The sequence below is a fragment of the Rutilus rutilus genome (assembly GCF_951802725.1).
Source record: "Rutilus rutilus genome assembly, chromosome: 1".
Classification (NCBI taxonomy): domain Eukaryota; kingdom Metazoa; phylum Chordata; class Actinopteri; order Cypriniformes; family Leuciscidae; genus Rutilus; species Rutilus rutilus.
This window is the reverse complement of record NC_140209.1, coordinates 18,227,319-18,247,223: the sequence shown is the minus strand read 5'-3', so window position 1 is coordinate 18,247,223 and position 19,905 is coordinate 18,227,319. Positions and strand designations below refer to the sequence as shown.

The 19,905-nt window shown below is 36.8% G+C and overlaps 1 protein-coding gene across 1 annotated transcript in view; it reads right to left on the bottom strand.

Moving 5' to 3' along the window:
• Window positions 1-4,284: 4,284 nt before the first annotated feature.
• LOC311291727 (uncharacterized protein) overlaps window positions 4,285-19,905 on the bottom strand; it is a 76,075-nt gene continuing 60,454 nt past the window's right edge. The window contains exon 5 of the mRNA XM_084410933.1: window positions 4,285-5,392. Within this exon, the coding sequence (XP_084267059.1) occupies window positions 4,431-5,392 (962 nt within the window). The 3' untranslated portion in view covers window positions 4,285-4,430. The remainder of the gene's footprint in view (window positions 5,393-19,905) is intronic.

The following is a 19,905-nucleotide window of genomic DNA, read 5'->3' as shown; positions in this document are numbered from 1 at the left end:
TTTAAGTATTAAAAAAAAAAAAAAAAATTAGGATATTATGCATCCTGATAAAGTTCCATTGGCCTTTGGAATTAAAATAGCCCCACATCATCACATAGCCTTCATCATACCTAGAGATTGGCATGGGGTACTTTCCATAAGATCATCTCTCAATGCAAATCAAACTAGCTATTAGGCTAACTGAAATAAAACCATGCCAATCTCTAGGTATGGTGAAGGCTATGTGATGATGTGGGGCTATTTTAATTCCAAAGGCCAAGGGAACTTTATCAGGATGCATAGTATCCTGGATCCATGAAGTAACTGGCCTTTAAAAATAAAAATCTGCCTGCCTCTATGGGAATTTAACATAGGGGTGTACTCACTTATGCACCATGTATTTTAAGGAAGAACATTTATTTATTTACGATACATTGTTCATTCACAAAGAAAATTGGTGTCCTTAAAGGTTGGATTTTTCCTATTTTTTTAAATTAAGGCATTAAGTTCAATTTCCAAAATATAATTTTTTATTCCTCTTTTTAGTCAACTTTAGCATGGGTGTATTCACTTATGCATTGCACTGTATATTTATGCAAATGAAAATCATGAAAATTGCCTTTATTTTGAAGGATTTTTTCCTTTAACACACATTCCATTACCTAACTGGAAAATGTAAATTTAATCAATAACAGCAGACAAGCAGAATCACTGAAGGAGAAAAGCAGAAATTGTAAGTCACCATTTTGGTGATCAGTGTTTGCTTTAGTTGGGCTCTTGACCCTTATATGTTTACTTTAGATTTTGCTTGTCTGCTGTTATGCTCAATAATGCTCAATCATCACTCAATCACTTAATTATCTCATTAACTTTAACACTCTTGAGTGTTAATTTAACACTCATATTTTAACACTTTACACTCTTGAGTGTGGACTCATATAAACTCCCAGGAGTGTTAATTTAACACTGGAGTTTTTGCTGTGTAGATTGTTAACAACATGATAGAAGAAGAAGCACATAATACTTTAGGCACAGCAAGTGTATAGACATCGACATTCATGGTAATTCAATGTTTGACTTCTGTATATGATTATTAACCCATTTGTGCCCAAATTTTTCTGAATGGTTTCATGCATATAATTGTGTTAATAGTGTCCTATGTGAACATATTCTGCATTTATTTTCCCCAGGTATTTTTTTTCTTTCTTGAAAATCATATTTAAATGTGCGGCAACGATAGTTGCCGGTGGGCAAATATGTTGTATGCACCCCCTCAATGTAAAATATGAATAGGAGGAGAACATTTGGCATTTATCTCAAAATAACTGCTTTCAACAGATCAATCTTTATTCATAAACAAATTTATTATGTATAAAAGTCGAAGAACATTTGATGCAAACCCAAAAAAACTGCATCTAGCTTATAATCTCTTGAATATGAAAACACAACAAACAACAAATCCATTTGCCTTAACCATTGTGTGCTTTTCAGGGTCTTTTTGACCCACATTTCTAACTTTCATTCATGGGGATAACATGGATAATTTGACATGGTTTAGTGTAAGATTTTTGCCCATCTTTTGGAAAATGCTGTTTTAAAAGTAACAAATTATCACTTTAACCAGTAGAAGGCTGCAGAACTATTTGCTATTTGACTAACTGAAAGACATCTTTTCACACGTTTTTCCAGTTGTATTCATATCTACATATTATGAAATCACAATTATAATAATAAAAGTTACTTTTTGTCAAAGTTTAGGCACTTTTTGTACTGAAAAAAAAAAATCAGTTTTTCAGTAATGTTAAATTATGATTAGAATCAAATGAATTTTATCAATGGACAAAATTCATCCTCAAAATCAGAAACAACACAGAACACACATAGACATAAATGAAGTGGCACACTTTCAATTTGTAGAATTATATGAAAAACAGATGTTTGAAATAAATGATAAACTCTAAAAATTACAACTTTTCTCTTTATAACATCCTGATCAGGTTTGATTCGAATCATAATGTAACATCATTGAAAAACTATTTTTATTTTTTTCAGTACAAAAACTGCTAAACTTTGACAAAAAGTAATTTTTATTGTTATAATTGTGATTTCATTATATGTAGATATGAATCTACCTGGAAAAACGTGTGAAAATAAGTATTTTAGTTTGAAACTTTTAGTACGTTAAGAGCTCTGCAGCCATCTACTGGTTAAAGGGATTTTTTTTTTTTTTTACTTTTAAAACTGCACTTTCCAAATTAGTGCAAAAACCTTACACTAAACCTTGTCAAATTATCCATGTTATCCCCATGAATGAAAGTTAGAAATGTGGGTATTTTATAAGGCGAATTTTACATAATTTTCTTTTTTTCTTTTTGGACATTTTGTGGAGTAAAAATCTCCAACTGTGGAGTAAAAACATTAATAAACTGAGTAAAATTACATTTGTTTAAAATATATATTGTTACAAAATTACATTTTGTTGCTTGGGGTCTCTCAGAGCCCAAACAGCCTGACTGTAAACCACAAACAAACAGCACACAAGAGTTAAAGTTGTGGAACATAGTGCAGAACAAAGTGCAGCCATAACAGGGCATTGTGTATCAAAAAGTTTAATGAAAATAAATAAATACAAATAAATAGAATGAAGAAAAAAAAAATCTATATAACAAAACTTAAATTTATGAACAGTAGAGATGTCATTTAAAGGGTTAAGTTATGTTTATGCACTGAAACAAGACCAATAACCTTGATTTATTAACCTATTAACACAGTATACCCCATTTTCCCATGATATATGTACTTACAAGGCATTTGCCCACCGGCAACTATAGTTGCCGCTTGGACTTTTGACTAAGTATACAAAAAAACTATAGATCTCTTGTAAGATTTGTTTTGTTTGGATGATTCTAGAGACCTTCATGATTATGTAGATATATACACTCACCTAAAGGATTATTAGGAACACCATACTAATACTGTGTTTGACCCCCTTTCGCCTTCAGAACGGCCTTAATTCTACGTGGCATTGATTCAACAAGGTGCTGAAAGCATTCTTTAGAAATGTTGGCCCATATTGATAGGATAGCATCTTGCAGTTGATGGAGATTTGTGGGATGCACATCCAGGGCACGAAGCTCCCGTTCCACCACATCCCAAAGATGCTCTATTGGGTTGAGATCTGGTGACTGTGGGGGCCATTTTAGTACAGTGAACTCATTGTCATGTTCAAGAAACCAATTTGAAATGATTCGAGCTTTGTGACATGGTGCATTATCCTGCTGGAAGTAGCCATCAGAGGATGGGTACATGGTGGTCATAAAGGGATGGACATGGTCAGAAACAATGCTCAGGTAGGCCGTGGCATTTAAACGATGCCCAATTGGCACTAAGGGGCCTAAAGTGTGCCAAGAAAACATCCCCCACACCATTACACCACCACCACCAGCCTGCACAGTGGTAACAAGGCATGATGGATCCATGTTCTCATTCTGTTTACGCCAAATTCTGACTCTACCATCTGAATTTCTCAACAGAAATCGAGACTCATCAGACCAGGCAACATTTTTCCAGTCTTCAACTGTCCAATTTTGGTGAGCTCGTGCAAATTGTAGCCTCTTTTTCCTATTTGTAGTGGAGATGAGTGGTACCCGGTGGGGTCTTCTGCGGTTGTAGCCCATCCGCCTCAAGGTTGTGCGTGTTGTGGCTTCACAAATGCTTTGCTGCATACCTCGGTTGTAACGAGTGGTTATTTCAGTCAAAGTTGCTCTTTTATCAGCTTGAATCAGTCGGCCCATTCTCCTCTGACCTCTAGCATCAACAAGGCATTTTCGCCCACAGGACTGCCGCATACTGGATGTTTTTCCCTTTTCACACCATTCTTTGTAAACCCTAGAAATGGTTGTGTGTGAAAATCCCAGTAACTGAGCAGATTGTGAAATACTCAGACCGGCCCGTCTGGCACCAACAACCATGCTACGCTCAAAATTGCTTAAATCACCTTTCTTTCCCATTCTGACATTCAGTTTGGAGTTCAGGAGATTGTCTTGACCAGGACCACACCCCTAAATGCACTGAAGCAACTGCCATGTGATTGGTTGATTAGATAATTGCATTAATGAGAAATTGAACAGGTGTTCCTAATAATCCATTAGGTGAGTGTATATGTCAACAAAAAATACTTATTAGTAACATGAAAATGACCTTTCTTTGGGAGGCTTTGCCTTCGCCATGCTTCCTAGAAGTAGGGCTACGAAGTTGACAGCCTCATGTGACAGGGAGGAAGTGAATACCTTTTTTTTTTTTCTTGAAATCCTTTATTTGGTTGTTTGCTTGCATATCATTGAGAAATAAAACATGGACAACATCTAGAAAAATACTTACAAAAGGAAAATGACAACTATGCATTGCGGCAACTATAGTTGCCGGTGGGCTTAAATGGGTTAACAAGTTTCTCACTGAACTGTGCACATTTTTTGTGTTACTAGTTTTCTTGTTGCACTGATTGCAAGGTAAATGGCCTCTGCATGTCTGAATCCTTTGCTCTCAGCCTCCTTTATGGTGCTCTCCTTCTCCTCAAGGGTCACCTTCTCCAGTGCTCTGTGAATATCTGATACATTCACATTAGAATACATAAGAAGTTCTCCCACAAACGTGCCAGAAAAAGACTTCTTAGCTTCATGTCGTGACTCCTCTGCTAAACGCCAGTATAATTCCTGCCATTCTGTTTGATTTAGCTGTTTGTGCTCCTGTTTGTGCTGCTTTTTTTTCTCATCTAGTTTCTGCTTCTGGATCTCCTGAATGCATTTTTCTGCCTCCTTAAACATCTCATTTGAAAAGTGACCATTTTCTTCCATCATCTTCTCTATTTTACTGATCAGATCTTTGAGATGTGGGAAACTGGCAGACTCATTATCCAGACAGAAGAATCTGTTTCCACAACTCTCTACAAGTTCTTTAAGAGCTGGATCACCTTCCTGTAGATACTCTTCAATTGTTTTCTTTCTTTTCTTTAACTGATTTTTGTGAGTGAAGACGATCATGGAATATTTTGGCATCTGTTCTCCAAACACTTCTTTAAGTTTCTTTATTGTATTTTTCTCCTCCTCAGTGAATCGACCCACTTTAATGACAATAATAAAAGCATGTGGCCCAGGAGAGGATAATGTTATGCACTTTCCTATTTCAGTTATAATCTCATCATCACTGAGTTCAGTATCATAAAGTCCAGGTGTGTCGACCACTGAGATCTCTTTACTAAACCTCACTGTAGTTTCTGCCTGACACTGTTTCGTCAGAGAGTTTAAACTGGCTGAAGATTCAAACACGTTTCTGCCGATGATGGTGTTTCCAGTGGCACTTTTACCAGCTCCAGTTTTTCCCAACAGAACCAGTCTGATCTGGTCTTTCCCCGCATCTGGAAATAAAACAGAATTATCAAATGAAACTAAGGCAGAAAGATCAAATCACTGATAAAGGCAAATAAAGGCACAATATGTCATTTTCCCCTCTAAAGACGATGGAAAAGAATCCAACAATACTCAGTGTTTATATGAGTCCACACTCAGAGTGTTATGAGTAACACTGAAGCAGTGTTAAAGTTAATGAGATAATTAAGTGATTAATTGAGTGATGATTGAGCATTATTGAAGACACCTGATGTTAACAAGCAAAATCACTGAAGGAGAAAATCACAAATTTTAAGTCGTCATTATGGTGATCAGTGTTTGCTTTAGTTTGGCTCATGACCTTTAAATTATTAACTAGTGATGAGAAGTTCAGATCATTTTATTGACTCTCTTGTTCCATCTCGTTCATCAAAATGAACGAATCTTTTTCGGGAACATTCAGAGGGAACATTCACAGAGAACATAAATAATTACCTTCCGAGTCTTTCATTCATTTATCACGTGACAGACGCAATGAACGATTCATCACTATTAACTTTAGATTTAGTTTGGCTGCTGTACCTGAGTTATAACAGGCAGATGAACATGGAGAAAATGTGATCTGATGGTGTTGGTTGTGTTTTAACATAATCATTATTTCACAATCATTTGACCTGAATCACTGAACTCATATAGAGCCTAATTTCTGAGTTAGGTTTACTTTATTGATTATAGCACCACTGTCCTCGAATGAATTGAATTAACAAATTGAAATGTTTTTATGGCTGAATTTTATAGACATGTATTTTCAAACAGCTATTTCTTTTGTTCTGAATTCTTAGTTTGCAAATACTCAGTTTAAAAAAAAATACAGATTCAAGTTTTCAAGATGAAGAAGAAATTCAGAACTTCAAATTCAGTTTTCTAAAATTCAAACCACGGAAAATTCAGATCTTACAGAAAGTAGGTCACAGGTCATCCACAGGGAAGAGTAAAGGATCTCAGAAAAGTCGAACAGAGCATTTTGGCTGCACTGCAGTAGTTTCAGAAGCTTCCCCGGGCTCCGCCATTGATTAGCGGACCATCACCTGCTGTTCCATTCCATTGACTCCCATTCATTTTGGCGTCACTTTGACAGCGAATAACTTTACACCTGATGCATTTAAAGACTCCATTTGTCCAAAGAAACACGAAAATGTATAAAAGGCTCCATTACCTTGTATCTTACGTAGATGCAGTTTTTGTAAAAATAGGCTAACGATTGCGTCATAACCACGCGACTCTCTGTCACACAGTAGAGAAATTACCGTATGGACAGGAGGAGAAGCTCGCGGGCAGTCGGGGGGACGTGGAGGCAAAATGACAAAGTAATTAATCAGAATACTTAGCAAAAGTTGCTCCTGCTCCTAGCTCATGGACACCTCCTACTCACACTCTCCGTCTCTGCAAGTTTTGGAAGGGAATGATTCAGATTTCTCTTGGCACAGCTACTAGAAGACAGACGGGTTGCTCACGTCACATCTACGTCGTCAAGCTCAGTTTGAGTCTGCGCAGTACGCTCGACCATCAGGAAGTGAGAGCTTCTAATTAGGGCTGGGCGATATATATCGTGAGATTGTTATGCGCATCTCATCAGTAAAGCCGGTTCCTTGATTAGTAGTAAATCACCTTCACCTGCTTTCAGATGGAGCGGCATTTACTACACAGCAAAAACTCCAGTGTTAAATTAACACTCAAGAGTGTTAAAGTTAATGAGATAATTAAGTGATTAATTGAGTGATGATTGAGTATTATTGAAGACAGCTGATGTTAACAAGCAGAAACATTGAAGGAGAAAATCACAAATTGTAAGCCAGCGTTATGGTGATGGGTGTTTGCTTTAGTTGGGCTCTTGACCCTTATATACTTACTTTAAACGTTGTTTGTCTGCTGTTATTGATTTATAACAGTCAAATGAACAAAGAAAAGTGTGATCTGATAGTGTTGGTTATGTTTTGACATAATCATACTGTGATCTGAAAAATGAAACTTATTGAGACAGTTTGGTTTAATTTGTTAGCAGCAGCTCTGTGATTCTACTGCATATGATTATCAGTATTTTTCACATAATCCAAAATATTTAATTAACATTGTTCAGATCAAAACACTTTCAAATGAATTTATTTAGAAACACAGACATCAATAATCATCCTGTGATTCTCAACAATGGTGACAATAATAAAGCATGTTGCAGTGGCTGCCACCAATCACAACTCATTAATGGCTCCCATCATGCATTGCGGTATGAATAAATTATTATCTGAATTGTCTATGTAATTTACTTTTTCTAATTGAATATTCTGCTCGTCACCATTGTTGAGATGCATTGACTGAATCTTGACTTCTGTGTGTGCCTAAAAGAAAGTTTTTTTTTTTAAAACAACTTTTAAGAAATCCTTTATATTGTATCTAAAAGTCTGGATATTTATGCAGAATCACAGTTATGCTGTAAACAACAACATAAGGTGGGGGTGGTGTGGCGCAATGGATAAGACACATGCCTTTGGTGTGAGAGACCCGGGTTCGAATCCACTGTGAGACACCAATGTGTCCCTGAGCAAGACACTTAACCCCTAGTTGCTCCAGAGGCGTGCGACCTCTGACATATATAGCAATTGTAAGTCGCTTTGGATAAAAGCGTCAGCTAAATGAATAAATGTAAATGTAAATGTAAACATAAATCAAAATATAAAAGTTCAAATGATGATTGTCATGATATAACCAACACCATCAGATCACTTTTTATCTTTGTTCATCTGGCAGTTATAACTCATATACAGCAGCCAAACAAAGTCAAAAGTTAATAATATAAGTGTCAAGAGCCCAACTAAAGCAAACATTAATCACCATAACGGTGGCTTACAATTTGAGATTTTCTCCTTCAGTGATTCTGCTTGTTAACATCAGGTGTCTTCAATAATGATCAATCATCACTAAATTAATCACTTAATTATCTCATTAACTTCAACACTCTTGAGTGCTCATATACACTCACAGGAGTGTTAATTTAACACTGGACTTTTTGCTGTGTACAAAGAGCCGTAGTTAACTGACAAGCTGAGCCATATCGCATTAATTATCGCTGGCGATACGTCCGCGATATTGATGCGATATGGCTCAGCTTGTCAGTTAACTATGGCTCTTTGTAGTAAATGCCGCTCCATCTGAAAGCAGGTGATGGCGATTTACTACTAATCAAGGAACCGGCTTTACTGACGAGATGCGCATAACAATCTCACGATATATATCGCCCAGCCCTACTTCTAATTGACTTCACTTTTCTCCGTTGAAACCTATGGGGTCGCTGTGTCCAGTTTATATACTGTCTATGGTGAACACATGTGTTTCTTGTTTCTTTAGACAATTCACTGGCCAACCAAAATCTAACCCCGAGTGGCCAAGCAGTGCTTATTCCTGAGTTTACTCTGAGTGCATTCTACTCAATACACTACTTCCTCCCCCCTTAGATAAGAAAATCTTAACAAACAATATTTCTCTGTTAACAAAACTTTTTCTTCTTTTTTTTTTTTCAAAAGGAACAAACTTAAGCTACTGTATGACTATAATGTCCCACTCCAGGTTTCTTTTTATAAATCCAGATGGTTTGGTGGTTTCCGTACACAGGTAGGGTAACGTTTCTCTTCACAGGTTGGAGTTAGTGCTTGTGGCACTTCACTGGAAGAAACAGTGCCATCTTGAAGTGTTGTTGTATCACTTCCACAAGAAACAGTATCAGTAGTGGCGAATAGAACACTCGAGGGAATACTTTCCAGAGGTCAATGTGTCGTCTCCAGATAGTATCTGGTGCAATCTCAACTGTATATGAGAGTGGTCCTGTTCTTTCTTTGACCTTTGCAGGTGTCCATTTATGATCTCCTCTGTAGTTCCTAGCAAGCACATTCTCTCCTATTTCCAACTCTCTCGTTTTTTCCCCTCCTTGTGATTGCTTTATGTGTCTGTCGTGTACGGTCCTCCTCAGATTAGGTTTCAACAAATCCAGCCTTGAACGTAAGGGTCTACCAAGGAACAACATGGCAGGTGTTTGATTTGTGGTGACATGAGTTGCATTTCGATATGCAAACAAGAAATTGTGTAGCTTCTGGTTCAGTGTGATCTTTTCACATGTCATGGCCCGTAGTGCATTCTTCAACCCAGCCAGCAGAGCCATGTGGGGCCCAAATGGGTTTGACCTGGGCTATCTAACTGGGACCCAGCCAGTTTTGTCCTCGGTTTCCATGTAGGCCCCACATGAGTTTGCCCAGATGAAATGAACACTGCTTAGTGTGCACAGTACAGGCTGTTTAATGTAACACTGAATCAGTGTTGGAGGTAATGAGATAATTAAGTGATTGAATAATGATTTTGTATTAGTGAAGAACACCTGCTGTTAACAAGCAGAATCACTGAAGGAAAAAGAAACACAAGAACTACTTCCAGCCACAACCTTGGATGAAATCAACTGAAGATAAAATACATTACATCTCTCAAGATCGGATTAAACAACTCCACAAACAGCATTACCAGCTTCACTGATTAGTAACCAGACTGACTTTATTTCTGCCAGACGTCTTCAGAAATTCTTATTGAGAATTAACAGAGGTTAAGATGTTGATTACTTATTTCAAAGTAATAGTTTGATTTGATGTTACCATTGTGGCGATCAGTGTGTGCTTTGGTCAGGCTCTTGACTTTTTGACATTTATTTTTTCTCAGGCAGCTGTATCTGTTTGTTATGGCGAGAACAGCAAGAGAAAATGCAATCAGATGCTGTAAGCTTATTGATGATAAGAATATAATCATCATCATGTAGTGGATTAACTCACTGATGTTTTGTGTAAGGTTTATACGGGTAGTATGCCATTCTTTTTGTTTTATTGTTGTGATTCTGCAGCAAGAGATCCAGCACAGTTTAATCAGAACATCAAATGATTTTTAAACCCCATTTACACATGTTGGACTACTGAAAGTTGTACTTGCACACAGACATCAAGAATCAGCATATGAATCTCAACAATGGTGACATGCTTCATGCTGCAATGCATTCTGAGTAGGGCTGGGCGATATATCGCACAATATTGTTATGCGCATCTCATCAGTAAAGCCGGTTCCTTGATTAGTAGTAAATCGCCATCACCTGCTTTCAGATGAAGCGGTGTTAAATTAACACTCCTGGGAGTGTATATGAGTCCACACTCAAGAGTGTAAAGTGTTAAAATATGAGTGTTAAATTAACACTCAAGAGTGTTAAAGTCAATGAGATAATTAAGTGATTAATTGAGTGATGATTGATCATTATTGAAGACACCTGATGTTAACAAGCAGAATCATTGAAGGAGAAAATCACAAATTGTAAGTTACCATTATGGTTATGGGTGTTTGCTTTAGTTGGGCTCTTGACCCTTGTATGTTTAAATTTTACTGTTGTTTGTCTGCTGTTATTGATTTATAACAGTTAAATGAACAAAGTAAAGTGTGATCTGATAGTGTTGATTATGTTTCGACATAATCATGCTGTGATCTGAAAAATGAAACTTATTGAGATAGTTTGGTTTAGCTTATTAACAGCAGCTTTGTGTTTCTACAGCATATAATTATCAGTACTTTACTTATAATCCAATATATTTAATAAACATTGTTCTGATCAAAACACTTTCAAATATATTCATATAGAAACACAGACATCAATAATCAGCCTGTGAATCTCAACAATGGTGACAATAATAAAGCATGTTGCAGTGGCTGCCACCAATCACAACTCATTAATGGCTCCCATCATGCATTGCGGTATGAATAAATATAATCTGAATTGTCTATGTAATTTACTTTTCCTAATTGAATATTCTGCGCGTCACCATTGTTGAGATGCATAGACTGAATATTGACGTCTGTGTGTGCCTAAAATAAAGATTTTTTTTTTTAAACAACTACTAAAGAAATCCTTTATATTATATAAAAAATTCTGGGCATTTATGCAGATTCACAGTTATGCTGTGTAACCAACAACATAAATCGAAGTCAGAAAGAAGGATCTTAATGAGTACAGTGATCAAGTTCAAATGATGATAGTCATAATATAACCAACACCATCAGATCACTTTATTCTTTGTTCAACTGGCGGTTATAACTCAGATACAACAACCAAACAAAATCTAAAGTAAACATATCGTCGCTGTCCGATGAAAACCGCGTATGTCCATTTTGCCGATTTTGAGATTTTTCGACGGATAGAATGTCCAGGTTCATTTCCGTATACAGTATGCTTCACATATCTAAATTACCAATGAAAAGTTTTGAAATCATGTCATCTGATTTTCACGTATATCCATTTGGTGTCAAAGCTGTCAATCACGCCGCGTATCTTCCACCCTGTGGAGGCATCTCTCCGGTCTAAGCGTCTCTGGAAGTTCAGCATTGGATAGCCGAATAACTCTGTGAGGTAAAGTATCAGCAAACGTTTGTTTTTGACAACTGTTCAAGTTTATTATATATTCGCAATATATTCACAACTGTTATTTACCGGTAAATGGTCTATACGAAGTAATCGTCACTGTTAATTGTGGAGATGTTAACGCACGGGTCTGTTAACTTAAGCAATACTTTTAAGGTAGTCTAATATTTTTCTGACTAATAAATTACTGACACAGTAAAGGGTAGATTTAAATAAAGAATAACGAATTTTAAATAAAGAAAAACAAAATTTAAATAAAGAAAAAAACAAAATTTAAAAAAAGAAAAAAATGAAATTTAAATAAAGAAAAAACGAAATTTAAATAAAGAAAAATGACATTTAAATAAAGAAAAAACGAAAATTAAATAAAGAAAAAAAAAACGAAATTTAAATAAAGAAAAACGAAATTAAGTTAAATTAAAAACGAGATTAATTTAGATTGATAACGGGTAAAAAGGCTAATAGCGTGTACTTTTTCGTTCATTCAATTTTCTATTTCGGAATGAAAGATGAAATGTAAAAAAAGGGTGCAGTTTGTTTTTTTGTTTAAAGAAAAATACAGAAATGGCTGTATTTTTTGTACATATAGCATAGCCATGTTTGTTATATTTTTAGTATCATAATGATTAATAAATGCAAGCACAATTATCCGTGAACTTGATTTGAAGATTTGAATTTGAAACTAGATCAGAATTAAATGAATGTGCAGCAATTTGTACAAATAGAGTCTGTAGGTCTACTGTTGAAAGTATAAAAAAGTGAACAGCACGAGTAATAGGATCCACAATTTGAGACGGGTCAGACATGATTTTGACCACTTCATTAAGTTTTGTAGAAAGCCTTTCTTTAAAATGAATTTCGTTTTGTATAAATTGTATCAGAATTTTAATCAATTTTTCATCAACCAATTGCCTGGAGTGGATTTAATAAATAAGTTGGAATATATAGCTGACAATATAATTATGGAGGCGCCCGCGCGGTCAGTTGCATTGCACGTTAACTGGAGCTCATCTCATCCTAACTTAACGAAACTCAGTGTATGCCTCACACAGACATCAAATAAACAAAGCTTGAAAAGTCTTTAAACGAAATAATTCAAAACGAAAAGAAAAAGGCTACTCTCTGATTATGTATGATTATATGATCAAATAGCCTAGCCTATTTTTGTGAATTGTTTATTCCCGGTTGGCACACATTTTGCTGCCCTTACAAAAGTGCCGCTCTGGAAATTGCCTAGTTCGCCTATGGACGCGCTGGCCCCCCGGGTCAGCAATGAGTGTATTGATTCATTGTCCCTTCATAGTTTGCAAGAGACATTTAATAAACTGAGCGTATTTAATAAACTGAGCGTAGCCTATTCATCTGTCAATATGAAACGCGACTTGGCCATTCTAATTAATGATCGGAAGAACGCGTATCGACCACCGTTACTGTAAAATATGCACGTATGTCCATTTAAACTCGATTTTGGTCAAATGTGGATTATATCAGTACACTGGCAAGAATATGGTTACATTTAAAGATGCCGTACCAAGTATGACAACGCTACGTTCAACTGCTTTTGAAATACGGTGTTTTTTTCACTTCCTGAAAAGTAACCGTTTTGGACATACGTGAGTTTCATCGGGCAGCGACGATATAATGGTCAAGAGTCCAACTAAAGCAAACAATGATCACCATAACGGTGGCTTACAATTTGTGATTTTCTCCTTCAGTGATTCTTCTTGTTAACATCAGTTGTCTTCAATTATGTTCAATCATCACTAAATTAATCACTTAATTATCTCATTAACTTCTTGAGTGTTCATATACACTCCCAGGAGTGTTAAATTAACACTGGAGTTTTTGCTGTGTACAAAGAGCCATAGTTAACTGACAAGCTGAGCCATATCGCATTAATTATCGCTGGCGATACGTCCGCGATATTAATGCGATATGGCTCAGCTTGTCAGTTAACTACGGCTCTTTGTAGTAAATGCCGCTCCATCTGAAAGCAGGTGAAGGCGATTTACTACTAATCAAGGAACCGGCTTTACTGATGAGATGCGCATAACAATATCGTGCGATATCGCCCAGCCCTAATTCTGAGTGCACCATACGAAACTTATCCATAGCTCCCAGAATGCATTGCACCATGAAGCATGTCACCATTGTTGAGATTCATATGCTGATTCTTGATGTCTGTGTGCGAGTAAATCTCACTGGAGTCCAAAATATGTAAATGGTGTGTTAAAAATCATTTGATGTTCTGATTAAATTCTATTATTCTCTTGCTGTAGAATCACAACAATAAAACAAAATGAATAACATACTACCCGTATAAACCTCAGACATAATCAGTGAGCTAAGCCACTACATGATGATTATATTCTTATCACCAATCAGATAACAGCATCTGATTATATTTTCTCTTGCTGTTCTCACCACAACAAACAGATACAGCTGACAGAGAAAAACTAATGTTAAAAAGTCAAGAGCCTGACTAAAGCACACACGGATCGCCATAATGGTAACATCAAATCAAACTATTACTTTCAAATAAGTAATCAACATCTAAACCTCTGTTAATTCTCAATAAATATTTCTGAAGACGTCTGATAGAAATAAAGTCAGTCTGGTTACTAATAAGTGAAGCTGGTAATGCTGTTTGTGGAGTTGTTTAATCTGATTTTGAGAGATGTAATGTATTTTATCTTCAGTTGATTTCATCCAAGGTTGTGGTTCTTGTGTTTCTCTTTCCTTCAGTGATTATGCTTGTTAACAGCAGGTGTTCATCAATAATGCACTATCATTATTCAATCACTTAATTATCTCATTACCTCCAACACTGATTCAGTGTTACATTAAACAGCCTGTACTGTGCACACTAAGCAGTGTTCATTTCATCTGGGCAAACCCATGTGGGGCCTACATGGAAACCGAGGACAAAACTGGCTGGGTCCCAGTTAGATAGCCCAGGTCAAACCCATTTGGGCCCCACATGGCTGTGCTGGCTGGGAAGCTTTGCACAAATCTCTCAGCTAAGCCATTTGTAGCTGGATGGTAGGGCGCTGAGGTCACATGTTTGATTCCATTGTTCTTTAAGAAGATCTGGAACTCCTCAGATATAAACTGGGGACCATTGTCACTCACCAGCTGTTCTGGTACACCAGTCCTTGCAAAAAGTTCTCTCAGAACAGTCACAGTTTGGCCGGCGGTTGTGGAGGTCATATTGAACACTTCTGGCCACTTTGAACACGCATCGACCACAACCAGGATTGTGTTGCCCATGAAAGGACCCGCAAAGTCAACATGAATCCTTTGCCGCGGTAACGCAGGCCACTCCCAAGGATGTAGCGGTGCAGTCTTTGGCATCTTTTGCACATGTTGACATCCTGAACAATGCATGGCAAGCTGCTCGATCTGCAGATCTATTCCAGGCCACCATACGAAGCTTCTAGCAAGTGACTTCATCTTTACCACTCCTAGATGCCCAACATGAAGCTCCTCCAAGACTCGAGTTCGCAACTTTAGGAGGTACAACAACTCTTAATCCCCACATGATGCAACCACCATCCAGAGTTAGTTAATCACGGCACTAATAGAATTGTGTAAAACGAATCTTCTGCTCTGCATTCCAGCCAGACTGTATAGCTAAATATACCTGAGACAATGCAGGATCTCTCCTGGTTTCTCTCCGAATCATTTCGTCGGTAACAGGATAACTTTCAAGCTGAGCAATTGTAAAAACGTCCGAAGGTGTGCTTTCGTTCTCTGTCTTTGAATCACAGCCATCCAATGGTAGATGTGATAGTCCATCAGCATTAGCATGTCTGTGTGTTCTTTTGAATTCAATCTGGTATCTATTTCCTCCAAGAAACAATGCCCACCTTTGCATCAGTGCTGCTGCTGTCGGTGGAACTCCTTTCTGAGAATTGAAGATGGAAACCAACGGCTGATGGTCTGTAACCAAGGTAAAGTTGTTTCCATACAGATACTGATTGAATCGTTTTACGCCCCATACCAGGCTCAAAGCTTCCCTATCAATCTGCACATAGTTCTTCTCTGCCGCACTGAGGGAGCGTGATGCGAAAGCTATGGGGCGCTTCGTTCCATCACCCATCACATGCGACAGCACCGCCCCGATGCCGTATGGTGAGGTGTCACATGCCAACTTTAGTGTCTTGTGTGGGTCATAGTGAGTCAGAACTGTATCTGACATCACTAGTTTCTTTGCTTCCTGAAAAGCTTGCCTGCATTACTTTGTCCACGTCCATTTCTTTCCTGCTTGTAACAGGGCATTTAGAGGATGGAGAACAGTAACCAGATTTGGCAAAAACCTGTTGTAGTAGGGATGGGCGATATATTGCACAATATTGTTATGCGCATCTCATCAGTAAAGCCGGTTCCTTGATTAGTAGTAAATCACCATCACCTGCTTTCAGATGGAGTGGCATTTACTACAAAGAGCTAGGGCTGGGCGATTTAAATCGCGATATTGTTATGCGCATCTCGTCAGTAAAGCCGGTTCCTTGATTAGTAGTAAATCGCCATCACCTGCTTTCAGATGGAGTGGCATTCACTACAAAGAGCCGTAGTTAACTGACAAGCTGAGCCAAATCGCATCAATATCGCGGACGTATCGCCAGCGATATTTAATGCGATATGGCTCAGCTTGTCAGTTAACTACGGCTCTTTGTACACAGCAAAACCTCCAGTGTTAAATTAACACTCCTGGGAGTGTATGAGTCCACACTCAAGAGTATTTAAGTTAATGAGATAACTAAGTGATTAATTTAGTGATGATTGAACATTATTGAAGACACCTGATGTTAACAAGTAGAATCGCTGAAGGAGAAAATCGCAAATTGTAAGTTACCATTATTGTGATGGGTAGTTGCTTTAGTTGGGCTCTGACCCTTTTAAGTGTACTTTAGATTTTGTTTGGCTGTTATATCTGAGTTAAAACTGCCAGTTGAACAAAGAATAAACAGTGATCTGATGGTGTTGGTTATATTATGACAATCATCATTTGAACTTGATCACTGAACTCATTCAAATTCTTCTTTCTGACTTCGATGTATGTTGTTGGTTAAATGCACAGAATTTTTGATATAATATAAAGGATTTCTTTAAAGTTGATTAAAAAAAAAAATATTCTTTTAGGCACACACAGATGTCAAGATTCAGTCTATGCATCTCAACAATGGTGAGGAGCAAAATATTCAATGAGGAAAAGTAAATTGACAATTCAGATCATAATTTATTCATACCGCAATGCATGATGGGAGCCATTAATGAGTTGTGATTGGTGGTAGCCACTGCAACATGCTTTATTATTGTCACCATTGTTGAGATTCACAGGCTGATTATTGATGTCTGAATGTCTTTTTTATCAAAACAACATTTATTAAATATTTTGAATTATAAGTAAAGTACTGATAATCATAGGCTGAAGAATCACACAACTGCTGTTAACAAGTTAAACCAGACTACCTCAATATGTTTTATATTTCAGATCACAGCATGATTATGTCAAAACATAACCAACACTATAAGATAACATTTTACTTTGTTCATTTAACTGTTATAAATCAATAACAGCAGACGAACAACAGTAAATATTAGAGTAAACATATAATGGTCTAGAGCCCAACTAAAGCAAACACCCATCACCTTAATGGTAACTTACAATTTGTGATTTTCTCCTTCAGTGATTCTGCTTGTTAACATTAGGTGTCTTCAATAATGCTCAATCATCACTAAATTAATCACTTAATTATCTCCTCAGCCCTAAATGCCGCTTCATCTGAAAGCAGGTGATGGTGATTTACTACTAATCAAGGAACCGGCTTTACTGACGAGATGCGCATAACAATATCGCGCGATATATCGCCCAGGCCTACAAAGAGCCGTAGTTAACTGACAAGCTGAGCCATATCGCATTAATATCGCGGACGTATCGGCAGCAATAATTAATAGGGCTGGGCGATTTAAATCGCGATATTGTTATGCGCATCTCGTCAGTAAAGCCGGTTCCTTGATTAGTAGTAAATAGCCTTCACCTGCTTTCAGATGAAGCGGCATTTACTACAAAGAGCCGTAGTTAACTGACAAGCTGAGCCAAATCGCATCAATATCGCGGACGTATCGCCAGCGATATTTAATGCGATATGGCTCAGCTTGTCAGTTAACTACGGCTCTTTGTACACAGCAAAACCTCCAGTGTTAAATTAACACTCCTGGGAGTGTATGAGTCCACACTCAAGAGTGTTTAAGGTAATGAGATAACTAAGTGATTAATTTAGTGATGATTGAGCATTATTGAAGACACCTGATGTTAACAAGTAGAATCGCTGAAGGAGAAAATCGCAAATTGTAAGTTACCATTATTGTGATGGGTGTTTGCTTTAGTTGGGGTCTGACCCTTTTATGTGTACTGTAGATTTTGTTTGGTGGTTGTACCTGAGTTAAAACTGCCAATTGAACAAAGAATAAAAAGTGATCTGATGGTGTTGGTTATACTATGGCAATCATCATTTGAACTAGATCACTGAACTCATTAAAATCCTTCTTTCTGACTTCGATTTATGTTGTTGGTTACAGCATAACTGTGAATCTGAATAAATGGCCAGAATTTTTTATATAATATTAAAGATTTCTTAAAAGTTGTTTAAAAAAAATCATTATTTTAGGCACACACAGATGTCAAGATTCAGTCTGTGCATCTCAACAATGGTGACGAGCAGAATATTCAATTAGGAAAAGTAAATTACATAGACAATTCAGATCATAATTTATTCATACCGCAATGCATGATGGGAGTCATTAATGAGTTGTGATTGGTGGCAGCCACTGCAACATGCTTTATTATTGTCACCATTGTTGAGATTCACAGGCTGATTATTGATGTCTGTGTTTTAAATGAATTTATCTGAATGTCTATTGATCACAAAAATGTTTATTAAATATTTTGAATTATAAGTAAAGTACTGATAATCATAGGCTGAAGAATCACAAAACTACTGCTAACAAGTTAAACCAAACTATCTCAATAAGTTTCCTTTTTCAGATCACAGCATGATTATGTCAAAACATAACCAACACTATAACATTTTACTTTGTTCATGTAACTGTTATAAATCAATAACAGCAGACAAACAACAGTAAATATTAAAGTAAACATATAATGGTCTAGAGCCCAACTAAAGCAAACACCCATCACCTTAATGGTAACTTACAATTTGTGATTTTCTTCTTCAGTGATTCTGCTTGTTAACATCAGGTGTCTTCAATAATGCTCAATCATCACTAAATTAATCACTTAATTATCTCCTCAGCCCTAAATGCCGCTCCATCTGAAAGCAGGTGATGGCGATTTACTACTAATCAAGGAACCGGCTTTACTGACGAGATGCGCATAACTATATCGCGATTTAAATCGCCCAGCCCTAATAATTAATGCGATATGGCTCAGCTTGTCAGTTAACTACGGCTCTTTGTACACAGCAAAAACTCCAGTGTTAAATTAACATTCCTGGGAGTGTATGAGTCCACACTCAAGAGTGTTTAAGTTAATGAGATAATTAAGTGATTAATTTAGTGATGATTGAACATTAAAGACACCTGATGTTAACAAGCAGAATCACTGAAGGAGAAAATCACAAATTGTAAGTTACCGTTATGGCGATCATTGTTTGCTTTAGTTGGGCTCTTGAGCCTTATATTACTAAATTTAGATTTTGTTTGGCTGCTGTATATGAGTTATAACTGCCAGATGAACAAAGAAAAAAAAAAGTGATCTGATGGTGTTGGTTATATTATGACAATCATCATTTGAACTTTATGTTTTAGATTTATGTTGTTGGTTACAGAATGACTGTGATTCAGCATAAATATCCAGAATTTCAGATATAATATAAAGGATTTCTTAACAGTTGTAAAAAAAAAAAAAAAAAACTGTATTTTAGGCACACACAGACGTCAAGATTCAGTCTACGCATCTCAGCAATGGTGACGAGGAGAATATTCAATTAGGAAAAGTAAATTACATAGACAATTCAGATCATAATTTAT